This window comes from Phyllobates terribilis, unplaced genomic scaffold (genome assembly GCF_046119375.1).
Source record: "Phyllobates terribilis strain yellow unplaced genomic scaffold, ASM4611937v1 Scaffold_2__4_contigs__length_985480577, whole genome shotgun sequence".
NCBI classification, from domain to species: Eukaryota; Metazoa; Chordata; class Amphibia; order Anura; family Dendrobatidae; genus Phyllobates; species Phyllobates terribilis.
Genome location: NW_027362762.1, coordinates 190,137,689 through 190,159,142, shown reverse-complemented (window position 1 = coordinate 190,159,142; position 21,454 = coordinate 190,137,689). Strand labels below are relative to the sequence as shown.

At 44.7% G+C, this 21,454-nt stretch overlaps 1 protein-coding gene across 1 annotated transcript in view; it reads right to left on the bottom strand.

Moving 5' to 3' along the window:
• The window catches only part of SARNP (SAP domain containing ribonucleoprotein), a 98,776-nt gene extending 77,352 nt beyond the window's left edge, over window positions 1–21,424 (bottom strand). The window contains exons 1-3 of the mRNA XM_073663694.1: window positions 21,145–21,424; window positions 18,639–18,738; window positions 3,367–3,413 (exon numbers count right to left, since the gene is read on the bottom strand). Coding sequence (XP_073519795.1) covers window positions 3,367–3,413; window positions 18,639–18,738; window positions 21,145–21,177 — 180 coding nt within the window. The 5' untranslated portion in view covers window positions 21,178–21,424. The remainder of the gene's footprint in view (window positions 1–3,366; window positions 3,414–18,638; window positions 18,739–21,144) is intronic.
• Between the last annotated feature and the right edge of the window lie 30 nt (window positions 21,425–21,454).

Here is a 21,454-nt window from a genome sequence, read left to right as displayed (position 1 = left end):
AAGCCACCAGTTTTTTTTTTCTTATTTTACCACAGCAGCTACCTGTGTTTTTTGTTTTTTTTTTTAATTAAACCTGCCATACAGTTACAGAGAAATGGACCTTTATATGTTGTAATGCTATTTTTTACAGTCTTTACTAAGGGGGCATGGCTCACACAGAAATTAGTAATTATGCTGAGCAGCCAAAAGACACGAATCGAGAGAATCTTGTGACACGATAAAAAAACAGCACTAAATAAAAAGGCACCAAATCTCTGGAAACATATAGTGGATTTAAATGAAACCAAAAGTGGTATACTCCGCTGAGCAGTGGGAATAAAATAAGAGCAAAAAACAGCCACTCTTGACCTGATGATCTTTTTAAGCAGCTGTCATTACCTGATGTTCGAAAATGCGTTAATACGGAGTGCTCCTTAAAGGGAACAAGTCATGTCCAAAAATGCCATTAATCTGCAGATGTGGGGTTAATCTGCAGGTTAATATAGTTCTAAAGCTGTGCGGCTGCAGAACTGGAAGCCTAACTACCGGGAGGAAATGACCTTCATTCCTCCTGGAAGACTCCAGCTTTCAGTCATAGAGGTGCGGCTTCAATCACAAAGAATGACTGCAGACTTTCATCACAAACCTGAACAGCCCCTTTAACCACTTTCCGATGTGGTCAGTAATAGTACGCACCACGTCGGAAAGGCTGGCTCAGCGGGGGCTCCGGCGCCAAGCCCGCACTGAACCGGGCACATGATACAAAATGAATATGGACTGCCCAACACCGAATTTTATAAGTACCTTCAGTTACGACATGCATATCAGGCAGAGGGTCTTGTCCTAAATAATGGAGTTCCTCAAAATGCTATAATACAGAGAATGGCTAGCTCACATAATTCTGGGGGCTAATCTCATTGCTTTATAGGGGTCTGCTGGACCTGGTATTAGCAAAACATCCCATAAGATCAAAAGAAAAATGGGAGGGCTTGATAGGCCCTATTGAAGAGGGGCTGTGGTCTGAATTTGAAATACTGGAAAGAGTTCCCCGGTTATCTCTGAGTGAGTCCCATAGATTCTCCCACTTACAGGTGCTGCACCAGTCATATAGAACACCCCAATTTCTCCACAATATAGGGCTTCGACCAGACTCCCTATGTGCTAGATGTAAAACATCCCCGGCTAACATGCTTCATATGATGTGGACCTGCCCTGCTCTGGAAAACTTCTGGAGGGATGTAATAGCGATCATTGATAGAACATACTCAGTCGATTCAGATCCCTCACCATGAGTATGTATACTGGGATATATAGAAGATCTGAGCACTGACGAACATGGCAAAATAGCGGTGGCACGCATGTTATACATGGCTAGGAAACTAATAGCCCAACATTGGTTATCAGAGCAGGTGCCCACGGTGACAGAATTTATAAATAAGATTAATTGGTTATTAAATCTGGAAAAAAGTATATATCTGAAAAGGAAGGCCATCTCTAAATTTGAAAAAATATGGGCTCCATGGATTGACGGCTCCGGCCTAGCATCCAGAGACCTGCATAGATTTCGACTTGGTCTGCTATGATTGATGTATAGATTACTTGACAGGTGCAAAATCCTACATTGGACTGCTTTAGACATGTATATAACTGCTCCAAAGCAAGAGTTAGATACCCCTTAATACAATTGTGACTATTCATACTGTAAGATTGTTAATTTGCTGTGGACAGAACTGTGGAACATTTAACTCAAAATGTTTTGTTTGAAAGGGCGATGTGTTGTGGGGGGAGGGATAGAATAGGGACTGGGTCCCTTCTTTGGTTGGGTTGTTTTACTGTTGTGTTACAAAAAAAGTTTTAAACAATAAAAAATATTTGATTTAAAAAAAAAAATAAAAAAAAACCACCAAAAACAACTGTGGAATTGCATTTTTTTTGCAATTTCACCGCACTTGGAATTTTTTCCCATTTTCAAGTACACGATATGGTAAAACCAGTGATGGTGTTTAAAAGTACAACCCGTCCCGCAAAAAATAAGCCCTCACACGGCCAGACTGAATGAAAAATAAAAAAGTTATGGCTCTGGGAAGAAGGGGAGCAAAAAACAAAAATGGAAATTGCTCTGGTCATGAAGGGGTTAATGAATAGCACCATCACACAACATGTATCAGAGAGCTCCACAGTCTCAATGCTCTTACTCCTAAAATGCGATGCCCCCTTTTGATGTTAACAGGTAAAGGGGTAAAAGGATCATTACAAATATCTCTGTGATGTCCATTCATATATTTGCACATTTATACTAAATCAACCTTTAGCTGTATTTTTTTCCTAAACTAAATAACCTCAAGTTTGATAACCTGTCCAGCTGCTGCAATCTATTCAACATCTTAAATGATCTTAGTAGTACTCCTTAGCAGCCACTTTAGTTCAGCTTTGTTCTTCTTACACAGGTGAACATTAATTTTTATTTTTTGTGCCATGTATGGGTTGTTTACCATTTAGAGTACACTTGGATATAGTTCTCCTAATATAACCAAGATATCCTAAGTGCAGCAGTGATAGATCCATGAACTACTGCCCCTGACTCGCGCTGTAGTCTCACGCTGCATACCCACTATGCGTTTTTGCCGTGGAATTTCCGCAGCAAAAACGCTTAAAAAACAGTTGGTAATACGTACCCTATGGTCCCCAATGATAATCCTCATGTGCTGTGCACATGCTGCGGAAATTTTCGCTGCGGATTATCATTGCGGAAAAATACGCAGCATGTCCATAAATTTTGAGGACACGCAGCGTAATTGCCGCCATTGACTTGCATTGAATCGCTTAATATCCACATGACTACACGTGCACATGCGGATATTAAGAGATTCAATGCGCGGATAGTACCCCGGTCTGGAGAAGAGGAGACTCTCCTCCAGACCCGGGTACCATGGTACCTGTTAAAAAAAGAATTTAAAATAAAAAATAAACATTATACTCACCTTATGATGTCCCCCGGTCTGCTGTATGATGCATCCTGGCTACCCGGCAGTTCGTGATGGTCTAAAAGGACCTGCCATGACGTCATTTAGTCATGTGACAGGTCACGCGACCGCTGACGTCGGCGGTCGCGTTACCTGTTACATGACTAAGTGACGTCATGAAAGGTCCTTTCACACCACCGCAAGCTGTACAAGAGACCGGACGCAGCGAAGAAAAGACCGTGGGCCATCAGAAGGGGAGTATAATGGGTTTTGTTTTTTTTTACTGTTTCATCAGCAGAAAATGATCACTAGAAGACTAGTAAACCTGTTGCCATGTAGTCCAATCACGTCACCACAACGGACTGGCAGCTTGGTTTAATCTCCTGTTAGAATGAACATTAAAAAATTTTCACAACGTAATTACCTCAGTATCATCTCCTAGGACATCTACTTCATTGGCCTCCTCTTCAGCTGCAGTAGAAATATAAAAAGGACAATTAAACCTAAATTATAGAGGTAATGATGTTTGTTTCTTTGCTACATTGGAACCCTAGAATCAAGTCCTTTACACTTTCAAAATATATAGAACTTTTTAGTCTTAAAGGGCTCTATGGGGACTTTCTTTTCCTTTAACTTAAAGGGAACCTGTCATGACCCAAAACGCTATTACCCTGCAGATATGGGGTAAATCTGCAGGTAACAGCATTCTGAAGCTGTATAGCCACCGCACTGAAAGCCCGGCTGCCAGGAAGAAATTATCTTTATTCCTCCCTGAAGACTCGGGCTTTCAGTCACCGCTTTGAAACTTGTGAGCGGTGGCTGTAACCATGCTTTGGCACTGACTGACAGCCGGCTCTGAAGTTGCACCTCTATGACTGAAAATCCGAGAATGCCAGGATGAATAAAGTTCATTTCATTGGGTTAATCTGCAGGTAAATAGTGTACTAAAGCCACGTGGCCACCACACTGAAAGCCCGGCTGCCGGGAGGAAATTTATTTTATTCCTCCTGGCATCTTCTGGCTTTCAGTCACAGTGGTGCAGCTTCAGAGATGGCTGCCAGTCAGTGCCGGAGCATGGTTACAGCCACCACTCGCTAGGTACTAAGCGGTGACTGAAGCCGTGCCACCTGTGACTCTACGACTGAAAGCCTGAGGCTTCTGGCAGGAATAAAGTTCATTTCATGTTGGCAGCTGGGTTTTCAGTGCGGTGGCCGTACAGCTTCACAATGCCATTTACCTACAGATTATCCCAATATCAGCAGGTTAATAGCGTTTTGGGACATAAGTTCCCTTTAAATACATGTGTTTGGAGCTAAAAATCATTTGGTTGCAATTGTGATTCATTAAAAGATTTTGCACCGTTTGGCTTTTAAAGGCTTTTTGCTTCTCTGAATATTTAACTTGGATGTGGTGTGGTCAAAAATCAGCTAAGAGGAGCTCAGAAAAAAGACATTTAAAATATTTTTCATACAAACCCCCATTTCAGACCACCATAGTGGGCTTACGGACAGATTCTCAGGTAACTCATTCTGCAAGCACCAAGAGTCAGTGAAACCCAGAGACCATAGAAGGCAAATGGTGCTAAAATTCAATGAAACCCAAGTGGAAAATTGAATATAAGTCCCAATTATATACATTTAAGAAAAACGTCACTTAAGGTGGACAACCCCTTCATGTATCTACTTCTAACTTGTCAATGCAATTGCATCTAACAGCCTGGAAAAAAATGTTGAAGTCCCAGCACTCACATCAGTTTCAATGCTTCTTTAATGAATATCCACATGGAAAGAAGTTTCAGCCCATCCCGAGCTTTTGTCAAAATTCTCAGGATGACAAAATTTGACAAAAGCTCGGGATGGGCTGAAACGTCTTTCCATGTGGATATTCATTAAAGAAGCATTGAAACTGATTTGAGTGCTGGGACTTCATTATTTCTAACGAATGCAGCCTTCCAATGGAGTGCTGACCCTTCTATTGAACATTGGGGGAAAAAAATTGTCTTATGGTTATGGAACTAAAATACCAGTTTATACTAGGATAAAGAATACAAATCATTCTGCACATAATTTTATATGAAAAGAAAAGCTCTGACTTTCGGTAGATAAGGCTTAACCCTCTCTCTCTCGTGGAAAATTTTCTTTTTGGGTGTTTGTTTCTTCTTATCCCCCTTTTCCAAGAGCCGTAACTTTTTTATTTTTCTGTGGACATAGCCATGTGAGGGCTTGCATTTTGCAAGACGAGTTGTAGCTTTGAGCGGTACCACAATTTTACCATACAATGTATTCTTCGGGTCAGTACAATTATGAGAATACCAAACTTGTACAGTTTTTTCTTTTATATTTAGTTAGCAAAAAAGATTCGAAATTTAGGAAATAAAGGGAACACAAACAACAGAATATAACTCCAAGTAAATCAAACTTCTGTGAAATCAAACTCTCCACTTAGGAAGCAACACTGATGAACAATCAATTTCACATGCTGTTGTGCAAATGGAATAGACAATAGATGGAAATTATTGGCAATTACCAAGACACCCTCAATAAAGGAGTGGTTCTGCAGGAGGGGACCACAGACCACCTCTCAGTACCAATGCTTTCTGGCTGATGTTTTGATCACTTTTGAATATTGGTTATGCTTTCACACTCGTGGTAGCAAGAGACGGACTTTACAACCCACAGAAGTTCCTCAGGTAGTGCAGCTCATCCAGGATGGCACATCAATGCGAGCTGTGGCAAGAAGGTTTGCTGTGTCTGTCAGCATAGTGTCCAGAGGCTGGAGGCGCTACCAGGAGACAGGCCAGTACACCAGGAGACGTGGAGGGGGCCGTAGGAGGGCAACAACCCAGCAGCAGGACCACTACCTCCACCTTTGGGCAAGGAGGAACAGGAGGAGCACTGCCAGAGCCCTGCAAAATGACCTCCAGCAGGCCACAAATGTGCATGTGTCTGCACAAACGGTTAGAAACTGACTCCATGAGGGTGGTATGAGGGCCCGACGTCCACAGATGGGGGTTGTGCTCACAGCTCAACACCGTGCAGGACGCTTGGCATTTGCTGCAGAACACCAGGATTGGCAAAGTCGCCATTGGTGCCCGGTGCTCTTCACAGATGAAAGCAGGTTCACACTGAGCACATGTGACAGACGTGACAGAGTCTGGAGACGCCGTGGAGAGCGATCTGCTGCCTGCAACATCCTTCAGCATGACCGGTTTGGCAGTGGGTCAGTAATGGTGTGGGGTGGCATTTCTTTGGTGGGCTGCACAGCCCTCCATGTGCTTGCCAGAGGTAGCCTGACTGCCATTAGGTACCGAGATGAGATCCTCAGACCCCTTGTGAGACCATATGCTGGTGCGGTTGGCCCTGGGTTCCTCCTAATGCAGGACAATGCCAGACCTCATGTGGCTGGAGTGTGTCAGCAGTTCCTGCAAGAGGAAGGCATTGAAGCTATGGACTGGCCCGCCCGTTCCCCAGACCTGAATCCGATTGAGCTCATCTGGGACATCATGTCTCACTCCATCCACCAACGTCACGTTGCACCACAGACTGACCAGGAGATGGCGGATGCTTTAGTCCAGGTCTGGGAGGAGATCCCACAGGAGACCATCCGCAACCTCATCAGAAGCATGCCCAGGCGTTGTAGGGAGGTCATACAGGCACGTGGAGGCCACACACAATTCTCATTTTGACTTGTTTTAAGGACATTACATCAAAGTTGGATCAGCCTGTAGTGTGTTTTTCCACTTTAATTTTGGGGGTGACTCCAAATCCAGGCCTCCATTGGTTAATAAATTTGATTTCCATTGATGATTTGTGTGTGATTTTGCTGTCAGCACATTCAACTTTGTACAGAACAATGTATTCAATGAGAATATTTCATTCATTCAGATCTAGGATGTGTTATTTGAGTGTTCCCTTTATTTTTTTTGAGCAGTGTATATAAAAAAAATTGTATGTGTTGCCTTTTTTCTGAGATGCATAGCTCCATCAACGGAGAAATGAAAATGCTATGTGAAGGCTTGTTCGTTTGCAAGACAAACTGAGGTTTTTGTTGGCACCATTTTAGAATAGTTATAAAGTTATGATAGCTAGTTATTGCATTTTTTAAGAGGGTGCAAGAGCTGACCTATGAGTTAAATAAGTTTGAAATTTTACAGATTGGACTTTTATGAACGTAAATGATACCAGACATCTTTTTTAATTTTAAAACTGAGAAAAGGATTGTGACACGAATCTTGATTTTTTTTTTAATGTTTTTAAAAACTTTCCTAATATTGCAGCATACAGAGAAAGTTATGTCTCCTATGAAGTCCAGCCTTTCTGCTTCGGTTTATTATAAAATAAATATTTCTAATATGTAAAAAATAAAAAGAGAGATGAAACGTCATAAGTTACTTACCGGTAACGGGATTTTTCGGAGAACATGACAGCACCACGAGATAGGGGATCCGCCCACCAAGGACAGGAAACCTACAGGCTTAAAAGGGGCGGCCCTCTCTTCTTGCCTCAGTTTGGATTACAGAGCATTGAGAGGACCATCAGGTTAGTAGACATAGCAAAACATGATAAACCAACATTTCTATAAATCACCAACTTAAGAGTGAAAATTAATAAACAAGGAGTGCTCCCACCAATGTGAAGGGAGGGAATAAAAGGGTGCTGTCATGGTCTCCGAAAAATCCCGTTACGGGTAAGTAACTTATGACTTTATCGGTCGACCATAACAGCACCACGAGAGAATTACAGAGATGAAGAAGTTTAGGGAGGGACTACAGCTTGGAGCACCCTTCTCCCAAAAGTGAAATGAAACGAAACACCCGAATCCAGTCTATAGTGCCTATAGAAGGTAGACTGAGAAGACCAGGCAGCAGCCTTACATATGTGTCTTCTATCGAGACACCAGTCTTCTCCGCCCAGGAGGTAGTCACTGCCCAGGTGAAGTGAGCCTTCTATTCTTGTGGTATTTCCTCACCGCTGAATGTATAAGCTAGGGAAATAGCCTCCCTGATCCATCTAACTATGGTGGACTTTGTGACTTTAGAGCCTTTCCTAACACCTTGGTAGGATATAAATAACGAACTATCTTTTCTAAACTCTCTGGTGACCAAGAGGTACCTAATTATAAATCTCCTTACGTCTAGTGTATGAAACTCTTCTTCTTTCCGGTTACCCGGATTAGGGCAGAAGGAGGGTAAGACTACTGCTTGGAGTCTGTGAAAACGGGTAGCTACTTTAGGAAGATAGGTGGGATCAGGTTTAAGAATTATTTTATCATCCAGGATCTGAGTGAAGGGCAAGGCTGAAGACAGGGCATGAATATCATTAACTCTCCTAGCAGACGTTAAAGCTATCAGAAGTGCTGTTTTAAGGGAGAGGGACTTAAGAGTGGCTAACTCTATTGGCTCAAAGGGTAGACCAGTTAAGGCTTTAAGAACCAAATTTAGATCCCAGGGTACCAATTTGCTTTTGACAATGGGCCTGGACTTTAATGAAACGAGAAATCCAATAATTACTCGCCAGATCACAGCTATATAAGGCGCATAAGGCGGACACCTGAACCTTCAGGGTGCTAGTGGCTAACCCTAACTCAAGAGCTTTTTGCAGAAATTCTAGAATTTTACTTATTGGAGCCTCCTCACCGACTCTGGAACCGGAAAAAGATAAAAACTTCTTCCATGTTCTCGCATAAATTCTGGTTGTAATAGGCTTACGGCTACGCATTAAGGTTGTCACTAAGCCTTGGGAGAATCCCTTTTTTCTTAATAGCTCCCCTTCAAGTTCCATACCGTCAAGTGGAGGCCAGACACTTGAGGATGGACTATAGGACCCTGGAAGAGGAGATCCGGAACTTCTGGTAGAACCCAAGGATCTGACACAGACATGCTCCTGAGGCATGAGAACCAGGGCCTCCTGGGTCAAAAGGGTGCGACCAGCAGAACTCTCGCCTTGTCCTCCCTGATCTTCCTGATAACCATAGGAAGAAGGGTTAACGGGGGAAAGGCATAGGCTAGACTGAACCCCCAAGGTATCTGGAGAGCGTCTACTGCCAGTGGTTTTTCTTTGGGATCCAGGGAACAGAAGCGCTGAGTTTTCCGATTTAACTTTGTAGCAAACAAGTCCACTACTGGAGGTCCCCATCTTTGGACAATTTGGGAGAAAATGTCCTGATTTAGTTCCCATTCCCCCTGTCTCAGGGTATAGCGGCTTAAGTAGTCTGCCCTTGAATTTTCTTTTCCCTTTATATGAAGGGCTAGTAGGGAACGAAGATGGCATTCCAAGACCTGAAAGAGATGATCCGCAACTCTCAGAGTTCTTGATCATGTACCCTCTTGGTGGTTCACGTAAGCTACTGCGATTTTATTATCAGAGAAAACTTTTACATCACGATTTTGAAGAAAAACTAGAAAATAATTGACTGCCCTGTCTATCGCTAGCAACTCTTTAGCGTTGGGGGGAGAGACTCTTTTCCAAATTAGACCATGACCCCTGGGTTACAATATCTCCCAGATGGGACCCCACCCACTGAAACTGGCATCGGTAGTAATTGTTCGGGTTGTTCTAAAAACCCAGGGGACCCCTCTGGATAAGTTCACTTCATTATCCCACCACTGTAAGGATTCAACTGACCGGGAAGACAAGGAAAACCTCCCCTCCAAGCGCCCCTTCAACATAACTTCATTATGCAGTACATCCCATTGTAAAATCCTGGAGTGATATTGAGCCCACAGAACCCCAGGAAGCAAGATGTCAGGGTACCTAACAGGGACATCGCAGCTCTCAGGGACATGACTGGGTTTGACACTGCCCTTCTTACTTGATCCCTGATCCTTAGTTTTTTGGCTTCAGGGAGGTAACATGTCTGAGAATCTGAATCCAGCATAACTCCTAAGAATTGCTGAACTTTTGTGGCCGTTAACCTAGATTTATTTAAATTGAGGACCCAGCCCAGATTCTCTAAGATGGAGATCACTATTTTTAGATGCTTACTACATTGAAGGGCTGAGTTACCAACTATCAGGAAATAATCCAGATAAGGGATAATTAATATGTCATGCTCTCTAACATGAGCCATTACCTCTGCCACAATTTTGGTAAATACCCGGGGGGCTATGGCTAAACCGAACGAACAGCAGGACCATATATTGAAAGTGCTTGATTACCCCACCTATAACCACAGCCACTCTAAGATATTTCTGGTAATCTGTATGGATAGGTACATGGTAATAGGCGTCTTTCAAATCCAAAACTACCATGTAACAATCTGGAAACAGGAATTTTATTGTTGACCTTATCGATTCCATTTTGAAGGTGGGGATTATCAAGAATGTATTCAGGGCTTTTAAATATAATACACCTGAAAGAACCGTCCGGCTTAGAGACCGGAAAGAGAGGGGAGCAAGATCCCAACCCCCTTTCAGACGCCGGGACCTCCACCAGGACTGCTTTATGAACAAGGTCCAGTACTTCTTCCTGAAGAGCGAGTTGTTCTGATATAGAGGAACGAACCGGGGTTCAAGATAAACCGTCCAGGAGGAACTGCTTGGAACTGGAATCTCAGACCCAAACCTATCAGATTAAGGATCCAGTTACTGGCTGATATCTTTGTCCAGGCAGGTAAGAAACCCGTCAGCCTCCCCCTTACCTGAGCTACGAGTCATTGACTCGATTTCCAGGGCTCCCGAGTGGAAAATGACGTACTGAACAGAAGACCTCTACCTTTTGGTTTACGGTCTTCCCATTTATCCTGGCCTTTCTGTGGCTTTTTACGCACAAATCTTCTCCTGCGAAAAGACCGCTTATAGGCAGGCATGGACAGGCTAGGGAAACCTTTCTTCCTGTCGTTTGCTTCGTCTAGGATTTCATCCAGGACTGGACCGAAGAGATGTTCCCCTTCGCAAGGTATAGCACAGAGTCTAGTTCTAGCCTGGATGTCACCCGGCCAACACTTGAGCCACAGGGCCCTGCGGGCTGCATTAGACTTGGCGGCCGATCTAGCAGCTAACTTAACAGAGTCCGTGGAAGCATCCGCTAGGAAGGCTGCTGCCCCCTGCATGAGTGGGATACTAGACCAGATCTCTTTCCTGGATGTGTTGTTTTCTAAATGCGATTACAGATGATCTAGCCAGATCATCAAAGATCTAGCTGTGCAAGTTGCAGCAATTGCCGGTTTTAAAGCCCCAGCAGTTGTTTCCCAAGTGCCTTTGAGAAACATATCCGCTTTTCTGTCCAGAGGATCTTTAAGGGGCCCCATATCATCAAAAGGGGAGAGATGACTTTTTAGAAGCTTTAGTTATGGCTGCATTTAGTTTGGGAGCCTTCTCCCAGGAGGAGGAGGCCGAGTCCTCAAAGGGGTACTTTCTTTTAAAGAATGGGTGGAGAGAACCCTTTCTTTCCGGCTTTTGCCACTCTCTATTGATTAGACCCTGAAGTTTATCATTAAACGGGAAACATTTTCTCTTCCTCTGCCCCAGTCCTCTGAACATGACATCTAGGACTGACTTCTCTGGTCTGAGGTCCATAATGCCCATGGTTGAGCGGACCGCTTTAACCAACTCGTCAACTTCATTTAACGGAAAGCAGTGCTGGCCTGAACCACTATCCGAGGATGAGGAGGATAAAGAAGAGTCCACCTCCTCAGCTGATGATAGGGAATAATCAGGAGTTGGGGAGACCTCATGGTTAGCTTCCTTCCGCTTACACTTTTTACAGAGGAGTTTGCTCACCTCTGATTTAACTAGGGTTTTTAAGCCTGAGGCAAAACTAGGGGTCTCATCCACCAAAGTTTGGTTTATGCAGGACTGGCACAGTCTTTTGGAATATGAGTACGCCAATAGGGCCTCGTATAACACATTGCTTGTGTTTGGTTTTGGAAGTACACTTCTTCCCCTAAACGGATAAGAATGGACACCTTATTACCCAAGTGAACTTTCTCGAAGATCACTTACCCAGAGCTCAAATAGCCGGTACCGGTTTAGCTGGAGGACCTTTCTCAGCCAGGGGATCGTCCCCTAGGGGCTGCAGATTCGTCCATCTTGTTAGAGTCACGATGGCTGGACCGGGTTCGTCTACCTGAAGTCCGAGAATTGCTGGTGACTCGAGGGGGGTCATGTCTCCTGGGACTCCCCAGGCGACCGCGGAGATGGAGAAAGCAGCGGCCGCTGGATTTGCTGCTGCTCGTCTTCAGAATCCATTAACAATAGAGTTCTGAAGTAGATGGGAAGCTTAGAGCAGCGATATCTGGATGCTTAAATAGGAGCGTCTACTTCCCTTTAATTTCCCCTCTTTTTTTTTTTACATTGCCATCTGCTGGTTGGAGGGGAGAATGCAGCACTCACGCGGCGTCTGCATGCATGTGGACCGGACTTCCTGTCTGGTCATATGACCGCCCGGCATCAGACCCCGCCCCCAGCCTAGTAAAAGACCGGAAGAATACGGGGGCGCCGCATCCTGCGGTGCTGGTCATAGAGGAGCTGCTCCCGTAATCGGCGCTTTCTCCCTCCAGCTGCCTGCTCCAGCTAGCGTTCACCTGCTGCTAGGGGCGGCCCCACCCCGGACGGGGTGCCGCTCCCCCAGCGTCCTGATCGCAGGTCTGGGGCTGCCAATCCCAGACAGGGGCGCAGCCCCCCAATGCTGTGCCCACCTCAAGTTGGGGCTGCCGTCCCCAGATAGGGGCGCAGCCTCCGTCATCACGATCCATCTGGCTGGAGCTGCCACCCCAGACAGGGGCGCAGCTCCCACAGCCCAGGGCACAGGACGGTACTGGAGCTGCTGATCCCAGACAGGGGCGCAGCTCGACAGCACACTTCTTCCAGACATCTTCACAGGTAAGCCTGTCAGAGGTTCCCTCCATCAAGGACAGGAAACCAAAACTGAGGCGAGAAGAAAGGGCCGCCTCTTTTAAGCCTGAAGGTTTCCTGTCCTTGGTGGGCGGATCCCCTCTCTCGTGGTGCTGTCATGGTCGACCGATAAAAAACAAATAAATAAAGCTAGCAGCCATGGGAGCGTTCGCAGGGACCAGCTGTCACGGCAACCCAGTGGCTTCCATCATTTCGTGTGGGAGCAAATGGGAGCTAGAAATGGCCCATCATACTGACAGTGGCATTTAATATGTAAAACGGCAACAATAATCAGAGCTAGCTCCGGTTGCTGTCATTTAAGTGGATGATGGCTGCATGACACAGCTGTCATCTACCATGTGTAGGGCGGACTCAGCTAGGGAGCCTGCTCCATACACTGGCACCCGATGTGTAAAGTACATGTACGTCACAAGTCAGGAAGGGGTTAAAAATGTTACACCCCCCTCTTAAAATCAGTTGTCAATAGGACCAAAATGGAAAAATAATAATAAAAAAAAAAAAATCATGTGGTGGCATCTCTTCCGCACTTTGTGTTCCACATCGGGCTGAGCTCAGGGCATCAACATCAGTGACTGCTGATCAGCTGCAGCCTTCACACTCTTGGATTCTTCCACGTGGACTAAATGCAAAGGCAGCAGCCATTCAGTAGCCGACAACTGGCTGCAGAGGTCACAAGCTGCCCTCATAGAATGTTGACTTAAGGTATCAGCAGCAAATGTGAAGGATCAGACCATGTTGAGAAGAGAAGCATTGAAACTTGTTTTAAATTTCCCTTCACTGGGCCCATTGAAAATTAATCTAAGAGAGGAAAATCCCTTTAGGCTATGTGCGCACATTCAGGATTTGAAGCAGAAATTTCCGCAGCATTTCTGCATCTCCTTCACAGGAAAAAACATGCTGTTTTGCTGCATTTTTGTACATAAATGAATGTTTTTGGAGCTAAATAAAGTTATTTGGTGGGACATTGCTTTAACCCTTGGATTACCGTGAGAACTGGGGTGAGTATATTGGTTAATTTAAATGATTAAAGAATGTGTCTGTTGTATTTCAAATAAAGTCTTTGCTCTGTGTGTTTAACTATTTACTTTAATTAGGTTTGGTGATGCAAGGGTCTGATTAACACCTTATCACCAAACAAAAGAGCTAGGTGTCAGCTAATCCCATTCACCCAATGTCATTAGCATTTCCATTAATGTAATTTCTGGGACAGCTGTGAGCTGCTATTTTTAGCCTAGGAAGGTGCCATTAGGCAAACATGGTACCTGGTCATTATTAACAGCTCAAAGCTGTTTCGTTAGCCGCTACGTCCCCACACACATCTACAAGCAGCTCTTTGGAAGCAGTGTATTTTTGCTGCATTCAAAACGCGGTGTTCTACTGCCGCACTCTTGTTGTCAGTACATGTGAATCCACTGCATATAATGACACTTCAATTGGTCAAAGTCTGCAGTGGAGACTAGCGTGTCCGCTACAGAAGTTGACATGCTGCGGGTGAGTTTGGACACGTGGCCATGATCAGGAGCCGCTGCAGGTTTGACACTGCGTGTTTATACAGAATCAAACCCGCAGCGTCTAGATTTTACAGTATAGTGGATGGGATCTCTAGAAATCCCATGTCTGCTATGTGTGCATCTGAGGCTGCGAATCACCCACGAACACTGACATGCAGCGTGTCTTTCAGGACCGTAGCATGTCAAATTCTCTTGTGGAGTCGCTAGTCTCCGCAACATAAATTTGACCACTAGAATGTATTGAATATGATAAATCCGCATGGGTCAGTGAACACATGTGGATTTACCTGCGTTCAATAGATTGCAACGTTTTGGACGCAGCAAAAATATGGGTCCAAAGCACTGCTACGTCCGGATAGTGGGCACAGAGCCCAAAATTTATTTTAAAAAAAATGGCGTGGGTTCCCGCGTCATTTTTATCACCAGCAGAGGGAAAGCCGACCGCTGGGGGCTGATATTAGTAGCTGGGGAAGGGGCCATTAGCCAACAAGGTTTCCTGGCTATTAATATCAGCCCACAGCTGTTTGTTTAGCCTTTACTGGCTAGATTAGATGGGGACCCCAGAAAAAAATTGACGTAGGGTCCCCCTCTAAAATCTAACCAGAAAAGGCTAAACAGACATCTGTGGGCTGATATTAATAGCCAGGGAAGGGGCCATGGATACCAGCCCCCTCCGCAGCTAATAATATCACCCTTCAGCAGTCCCAGAAATGGCGCATCCATAAGATGCGCCAAATCTGGCGTTTAGCCTCCGCTCTTCCCACTGCCCTGTAGCGGTGGCAAGTGGGGTAAATGGGTTGAGGTTCACGTCAGCCTTGTATTGGCAGCTGACGTGAAGCCCAGGTTAGTAATGGAGGGCGTCTATAAGACGCCCCCATTAATAAGCGTGTAGTAAAGTTGTCGGCACTTTTTCAATAAATACACAGCCAGAATAAAAGTATTTTAATGAAATAAAAAACACACTTTCAATTTTTTTTTTTTTTTTTATTATACTCAGTCCCCGAATCTCCCGAAAAAAACGTAAAATAAAAAACAACCATATCCCTCACCTGTCCGTCGTCACTACGTTGTCCACAATTCCGTCACGATTGCCGCCCGGATGTAGAAGACAGCAATGTATACTGACAGGAGGAATGTAAAATCACTCCCTGTCAGTGTACATTGCTGCTGCAGGAGTGAGGTCACTGGGGTTCATCAGCTGAAGATCAACTGATCAGCTCTGGTGGACTCATCAACAGTACTGGTGGGAACATTCTTCAGCTGAGAGCTCAAATGACCGTCACGTGACCGCAGGTCCTAGTAGCACAGTACACTCCCCGCAGTGTACCCCCAGCCTGAACACATCGGGAGGACACCCGAAGGCGCCGGACAGGTGAGAAGTTTTTTTTTTTTTTTTTTAATTTTTATTTTAACACCGCGTGGTACCCAGCTCGGCTGAGGACAGTACTACTCCCCTCAGCCGAGCCACTCTTGCTTTTGTCAGCAGGAGTGGCGGTCGGATGATATGAGTAATACTCCTCCTCTGCCGACCCGGGTACCACCTGCAGCGTTTCACCGCCCATTGGCTTTAATTGAAACGCAGCAAATGCCCTGTACAGGCAATTCGCTGCTCGGAGTAACCCTTGACTCTGCCCTGCCCTTCAAACCCCACGTCCAAGCTCTCGCCACCTCCTGTCGCCTCCAGCTCAAAAATATTTCCAGAATCCGTCCTTTCCTCAACCCTCAATCTACTAAACTGCTTGTGCACGCCCTCATCATCTCCGGCCTCGACTACTGCACACATCCTCCTCTGTGGCCTACCTGCTAACACTCTCGCACCCCTCCAGTCCATCCTTAACTCTGCTGCGCGACTAGTTCATCTCTCTCCTCGCTACTCCTCTGCTACCCCCCTTTGTAAATCCCTTCACTGACTCCCAATTGCCCAGCGTATCCAGTTCAAACTACTAACACTGACCTACAAAGCCATCTATAACCTCTCTCCTCCGCACATCTCTGAACTAATGTCCCATTACATTCCCTTACGCAATCTCCGGTCCTCCCAAGACCTCCTTCTCTCCTCCACACTTATTCGTTCCTCACCCAATAGCCTCCAAGATTTCTCCCGAATATCCCCCATCCTATGAAAGACAGCAAACGTCCAATTTATACCCTCAACTGCATGAGCCCTTACATCGTCGACAGAAATCTGTCCTAATATACTAGGACCTGTGCCTGTGAGCATGGGCAGTAGGAGCTCCGCTGCTTTGACTTACAGCACATACTGCCAGCTATCTCTACATCACAGCATCTGCTCAGCATTCAGAAAGACAGGGTGGACAGCAGTGTGAGCAGCCTCTTCTTACCTCGACACCCCTGGTATCTCCAGTATTAGATCAGATACACAGGGTAGACAGCAGTGTGAACAGCCTCTTCTTACCCCAGCACCCCTGGTATCTCCAGTATTAGATCAGAATATCCCATGGGAGCACATCTTCCTACACATGTAGAAAGGGCAGGGAGCCATTTACCTCACATGCTTATAGGCACCAGTCCTATTAACATTCTAGGACAAGTTTCTGTCAGTGTAACAAGACAGTAGCCATGTCAATTCTCTACACTAAATGGGTGTGATTTCATAAGTAAAAGGTATTTATGAGTTTATTTCTAATGACATTTCCTTTAGTTATTTATATTCCCAGAAAACCATTTTAATAACTATGTAACCTTATGTTATAAAAATCACATGGACAAACAGGTCTATTCCAAAGAGTATACAATTCCATGTTGCAACAGAATAAAACCCATGGGAAACGCACATACAGACATTTGAAAACCATTTTGTGTTATTATTGCAAAAAAAAAACCAAAACATTACTTTGCAATTAGTCACACCTATTTTCTGTATCAATCGCCTAAGCAGATCTATGTGTCTCCATAGTTACAGACTACATACAAAACATGCACTATAGTAAGGAACATTTTCAAGTCAAGATTATTTGTTAAGTTGCATTATGTTTCATTTCAGATATACAAGAAAAGTAATAAAATAATGGTTTAAAAAAGATGTACAATTATAATGTATTGTGTAAAAATTGCATCTAGTTTCCTAATAAAATAATTAAAGGGTTATTCCCTTCTTCATACGAGGGTCAGTCAATAAGTAATGCCTCCTATTTTTTTTCTCCTTAAATAAGGTAGTTATGTTAAATATTCAAATTTGGCACAATTCCTCAAACCTTCTTCTCCAATCCACAGCAATTGCAACTTCCTGCACCAACAGGTGGCAGGACTGTATCCATTTGCAAAATGGCTGACATCAATGTTCGTATTAGACAATGTTCTGTGATTGAATTCTTGCAAGCAGAAGGTGAAACGCCCATTCGAATTCATGAGAGACTGAAAAATGTGTACGGTGATGCAACAGTGGATGTCAGTACTGTTAGACGATGGGTTCGTTGCTGTAACACAGCTGAAGGGCCATCACCGTTGACTGACAAAATGCGGAATGGCAGGTCAGTAACCGCAGTGACTCCAAGCAACATTCAGCGAGTCGATGACATCATTCGTGGTGACCGCCGGGTGACTGCAGATGAATTGTGTGGCATTATCTGCCTCAGTAAAGGCAGTGTGATGAAAATTATTGGACAACTGGGATACAGAAAAGCTTGTGCACGGTGGGTCCCAAGAATGCTTTTTACCATGCTGGAATACATGCCCTTGTTAAATGGTGGACCAAGACTGTGGAAATGGATGGAGATTATGTTGAAAAGTGACAAATTAATCGTTAATGTTGTGGTTTTCAACCTATGTAATTTCATTTGAATTTCTTGCCAATTAAAAGGAGAAAAAAAATAGGAGGCATTACTTATTGACTGACCCTCGTAGATGGGTAATGTCGGATACTGCTTGTAAAAACAATGGTGCCACAGACGAGCATAGATGTTATTAATTTAATAGGGGAGGAACATGGTATTTGAGAAGGGATTGTCACTTCATAAATTTACATCTCATTGCCTAGAAGGCCGAACACTGCTGTCTAGCTTGAAAGCACTGTACTGAAGCTGGTAACAGCACACTCCAAGGATCCTACCTTGCTTCAAAACAGTGCTTACAACCCTAATAGAGAATATCTTGTAAGCACTGTGTATGCTCTGCTGTCTTGCAGTAGTTGGCAGCATCCAAGCCAATGAGCTATAAACAGATGAAATGTTAATATCTCAAGAACGGCTGAAAATGTAAATAAGAGGTGAATTGCTTGTACTTACAAGCACTATCCAACAATATCCATTTATAAAGATTGGAATACACCTTTAGTAAGGTCAGTGAAAAGTTAAAACTTGAGCTTTAGCCAACCGTGTTCGTCTATATACGCTTGAAGTCTGTTCACCAGGTCACTCTTGTTACCCTTCACCTCCAAACCACGGGCGAGGCATTCCTGCTTTAGCTCTGCTAACTGCAAAAAGAACAAAAACAACTGTGAGAAGAGAACAAAGTATTACTCTACTTAGATTACTAAACTAGGATGGTTTGACCAGTCTCATGGGGATGTAATAGTTTCATTAAAGAGTAATTAAACCTTTGTTTTTCATATTACAGTGCCCATATAAATACCTGCAAATCAGTGGTGATCCGTTTTTCAGACTCCCATTGTTTGCTCATGACCCCCTCTTTTACCCACTGGAGAGATGTCCAGCTAAGCAGATAGGAGGGCATAGCTCTTGCCTGCAAAGCGCGCACCCATAGCGGGGAACAGATTCAATGAAAAACAGAGTTCATAGCTTACGCTTTTCTCTTGAAACAGCACTCCAGTCTGTGAGTGTTAAGGCAGTAGCCAGCTGTCTGCTCCGCTCTACTGAGATGCGCACCTCTTGGGGAAAAGGTGAGGGTGGTCTGAGCAATCGATGGAGGTCTCAGACCCAGGACAGCCACCTATTTGCTTGTATTTATAAGGGTTCTAGAATATTAAAAACTCAGCAGAGATTTGGTTACTCTTTAATTGCAATTGTTTTGCTTGTACACTATATAACGTTTTAGAACGGCCATAACAGTCCCATCATTTTTTTATTTTTAAAACAGTGGAGAATAAAGCCTTTTAAAGGGGATATTCATTACTCCAACAACCCCGTCCCAATCAGCGCTGGCTTCCCTCTCCCAGCCTTCAGACGAATCAGACATCAAGAGGAAGTCAGAGCTGCGGCTGGATGGTCACTTCCGGTTAATGTCTGAAAGTTGGGAGAGGGAAGCCAGCGCTCACATGACAATCTCTTGTGAGCCCCGTGAGAGCGAAAGCAGACACCGCTGGAAGTGTAAGCGTTATTTTACTGGTGCAAACATGCTGACTGAGACAGGGTGGCCCGACCAGTAGACAGCCCCTTTAAATGATTTCTCCTTCAATCAAAACCTCGACATTGTAGGTGATCAGTGACTGATCGCTTGGGGTGCAGCTTTTGGCGCACATACCAGTTTACAATGCCCAGGAACTGCTCCAATTCTCATACTCTGTTACTTGACATCCACTCACTCAATTAAAGAGAACCCGTTAGCACGATTTTATAATGTCATTAGTAATTTTGGTCAGGGCAGTTTCGGTGGAATGGTGGGGACGGAAGCCAGATTGCCGCTTGTCGAAGAGAGAGTTAGATGAGAGGTGATAAGAAAGTTCAGCGTGAACATGTTGCAATGTAAAGACATGACTGTAATGGCGCTGCAATACTGACTAAATTGATACCTTTGGTGAAGAAATCCGCTTTGTTGTTCTTTAATCACCATTTGAAGTTTTCAGCTAATTAGATGTTGGTGCACAGGGGCCGGACTGTACACGGGGTCTTCTCCTCCCTGTCTGTGAATGATCAGCCTCCTCTGTGAGACATTTCAGCAGTGACCGGAGGCAGGTGGAGAGGCCGGGGAATCACAGACAGGGAGGAGAAGACCCCGTGTACAGTCCGGCCCCTGTTCACCGAAACCCAACTAGCTGAAAACTTCAAATGGTGATTAGAGAAGAACGAGAAAGCGAATTTCTTCACCAAAGGTATCAATTTAGTCAATATTACAGCCTTGTCTTTACAAAATCGTTCTGGCAAGCTATCTTTAAGTGGTTCCTCTTAATGAATATTCCTCCAGCACTGCAAGTGCTTGAACGTACTTCCCAGCATGCATTGCTCATGCCATGGCCTCTCTGTTATGGTTGTATGCAGTGTAACAGACATGAGAAGACCAACAGAGACCCATCCTCACTTCCTGTATTGTCACTGCAGGTAGAGATGGATTTCACCAGACAACAGGCAGCGAGTCAGGTATAAGGGCGCCCCCTAATGGCCAGCACAGACATCATCATTTTTAAGTGACATGATTTGCAAATCGTCTATTCATCACGTCCATCCAGTGGATTTCACCAGACAACAGGCAGCGAGTCAGGTATAAGGGCGCCCCCTAATGGCCAGCACAGACATCATCATTTTTAAGTGACATGATTTGCAAATCGTCTATTCATCACGTCCATCCAGTGAGATCCCCCTGGTCTGTGAGCCCCTCAGACCGGTTAACCCTTTGATAAACCAGATTTTTATTTGTGGCTTTCACACCTTTCTCTTTCCACCATAATTTCCCATGGAGGCGGCCCCTGGTGTCTCTGTGGGGTTGGAATGAGGGAAACTCGTGATTCGGGACATTTCGTTTATATTTTGTACAGGACACATTTCACACTGAATTGAATAACGTCCGTTACCGCAGTAGAGCAGCGCCTGTGCGGCAGTCAGTGCAGCAGTCACTCCTGTGCCAGCCCCGGACTGCGCACACGACATTATCCCCTAGAAGAAGCCGCTTCCGCCGTCGCCTCCTTCACTCGCTCTTCCATTCTTACCTTCAGCTTGTGAATGTCTACGATGTCCGCCATGTTTTTACCTCACGCTTGGGTGAGCTTCCCTGAGCAATGCCGGCTGCTATTGGTTCGGCGCACACCTGACGTCACGTTGACAGAAAAGAGCGGGAAGTTTTGATTACGGCGTTACGTTTCCAACACTGTAAAACGGCCCTTGGAGCGCTAAAGCGGCCGGTGATTACAACACAGCAGCGGGGGACGGGGGACGGGAACAAAGCCTTGCACTAGGGCAACTGCGTTACGATGTTGACCAATCATCAGACTCTACGTCACCTACAGAATGAGCCAATCA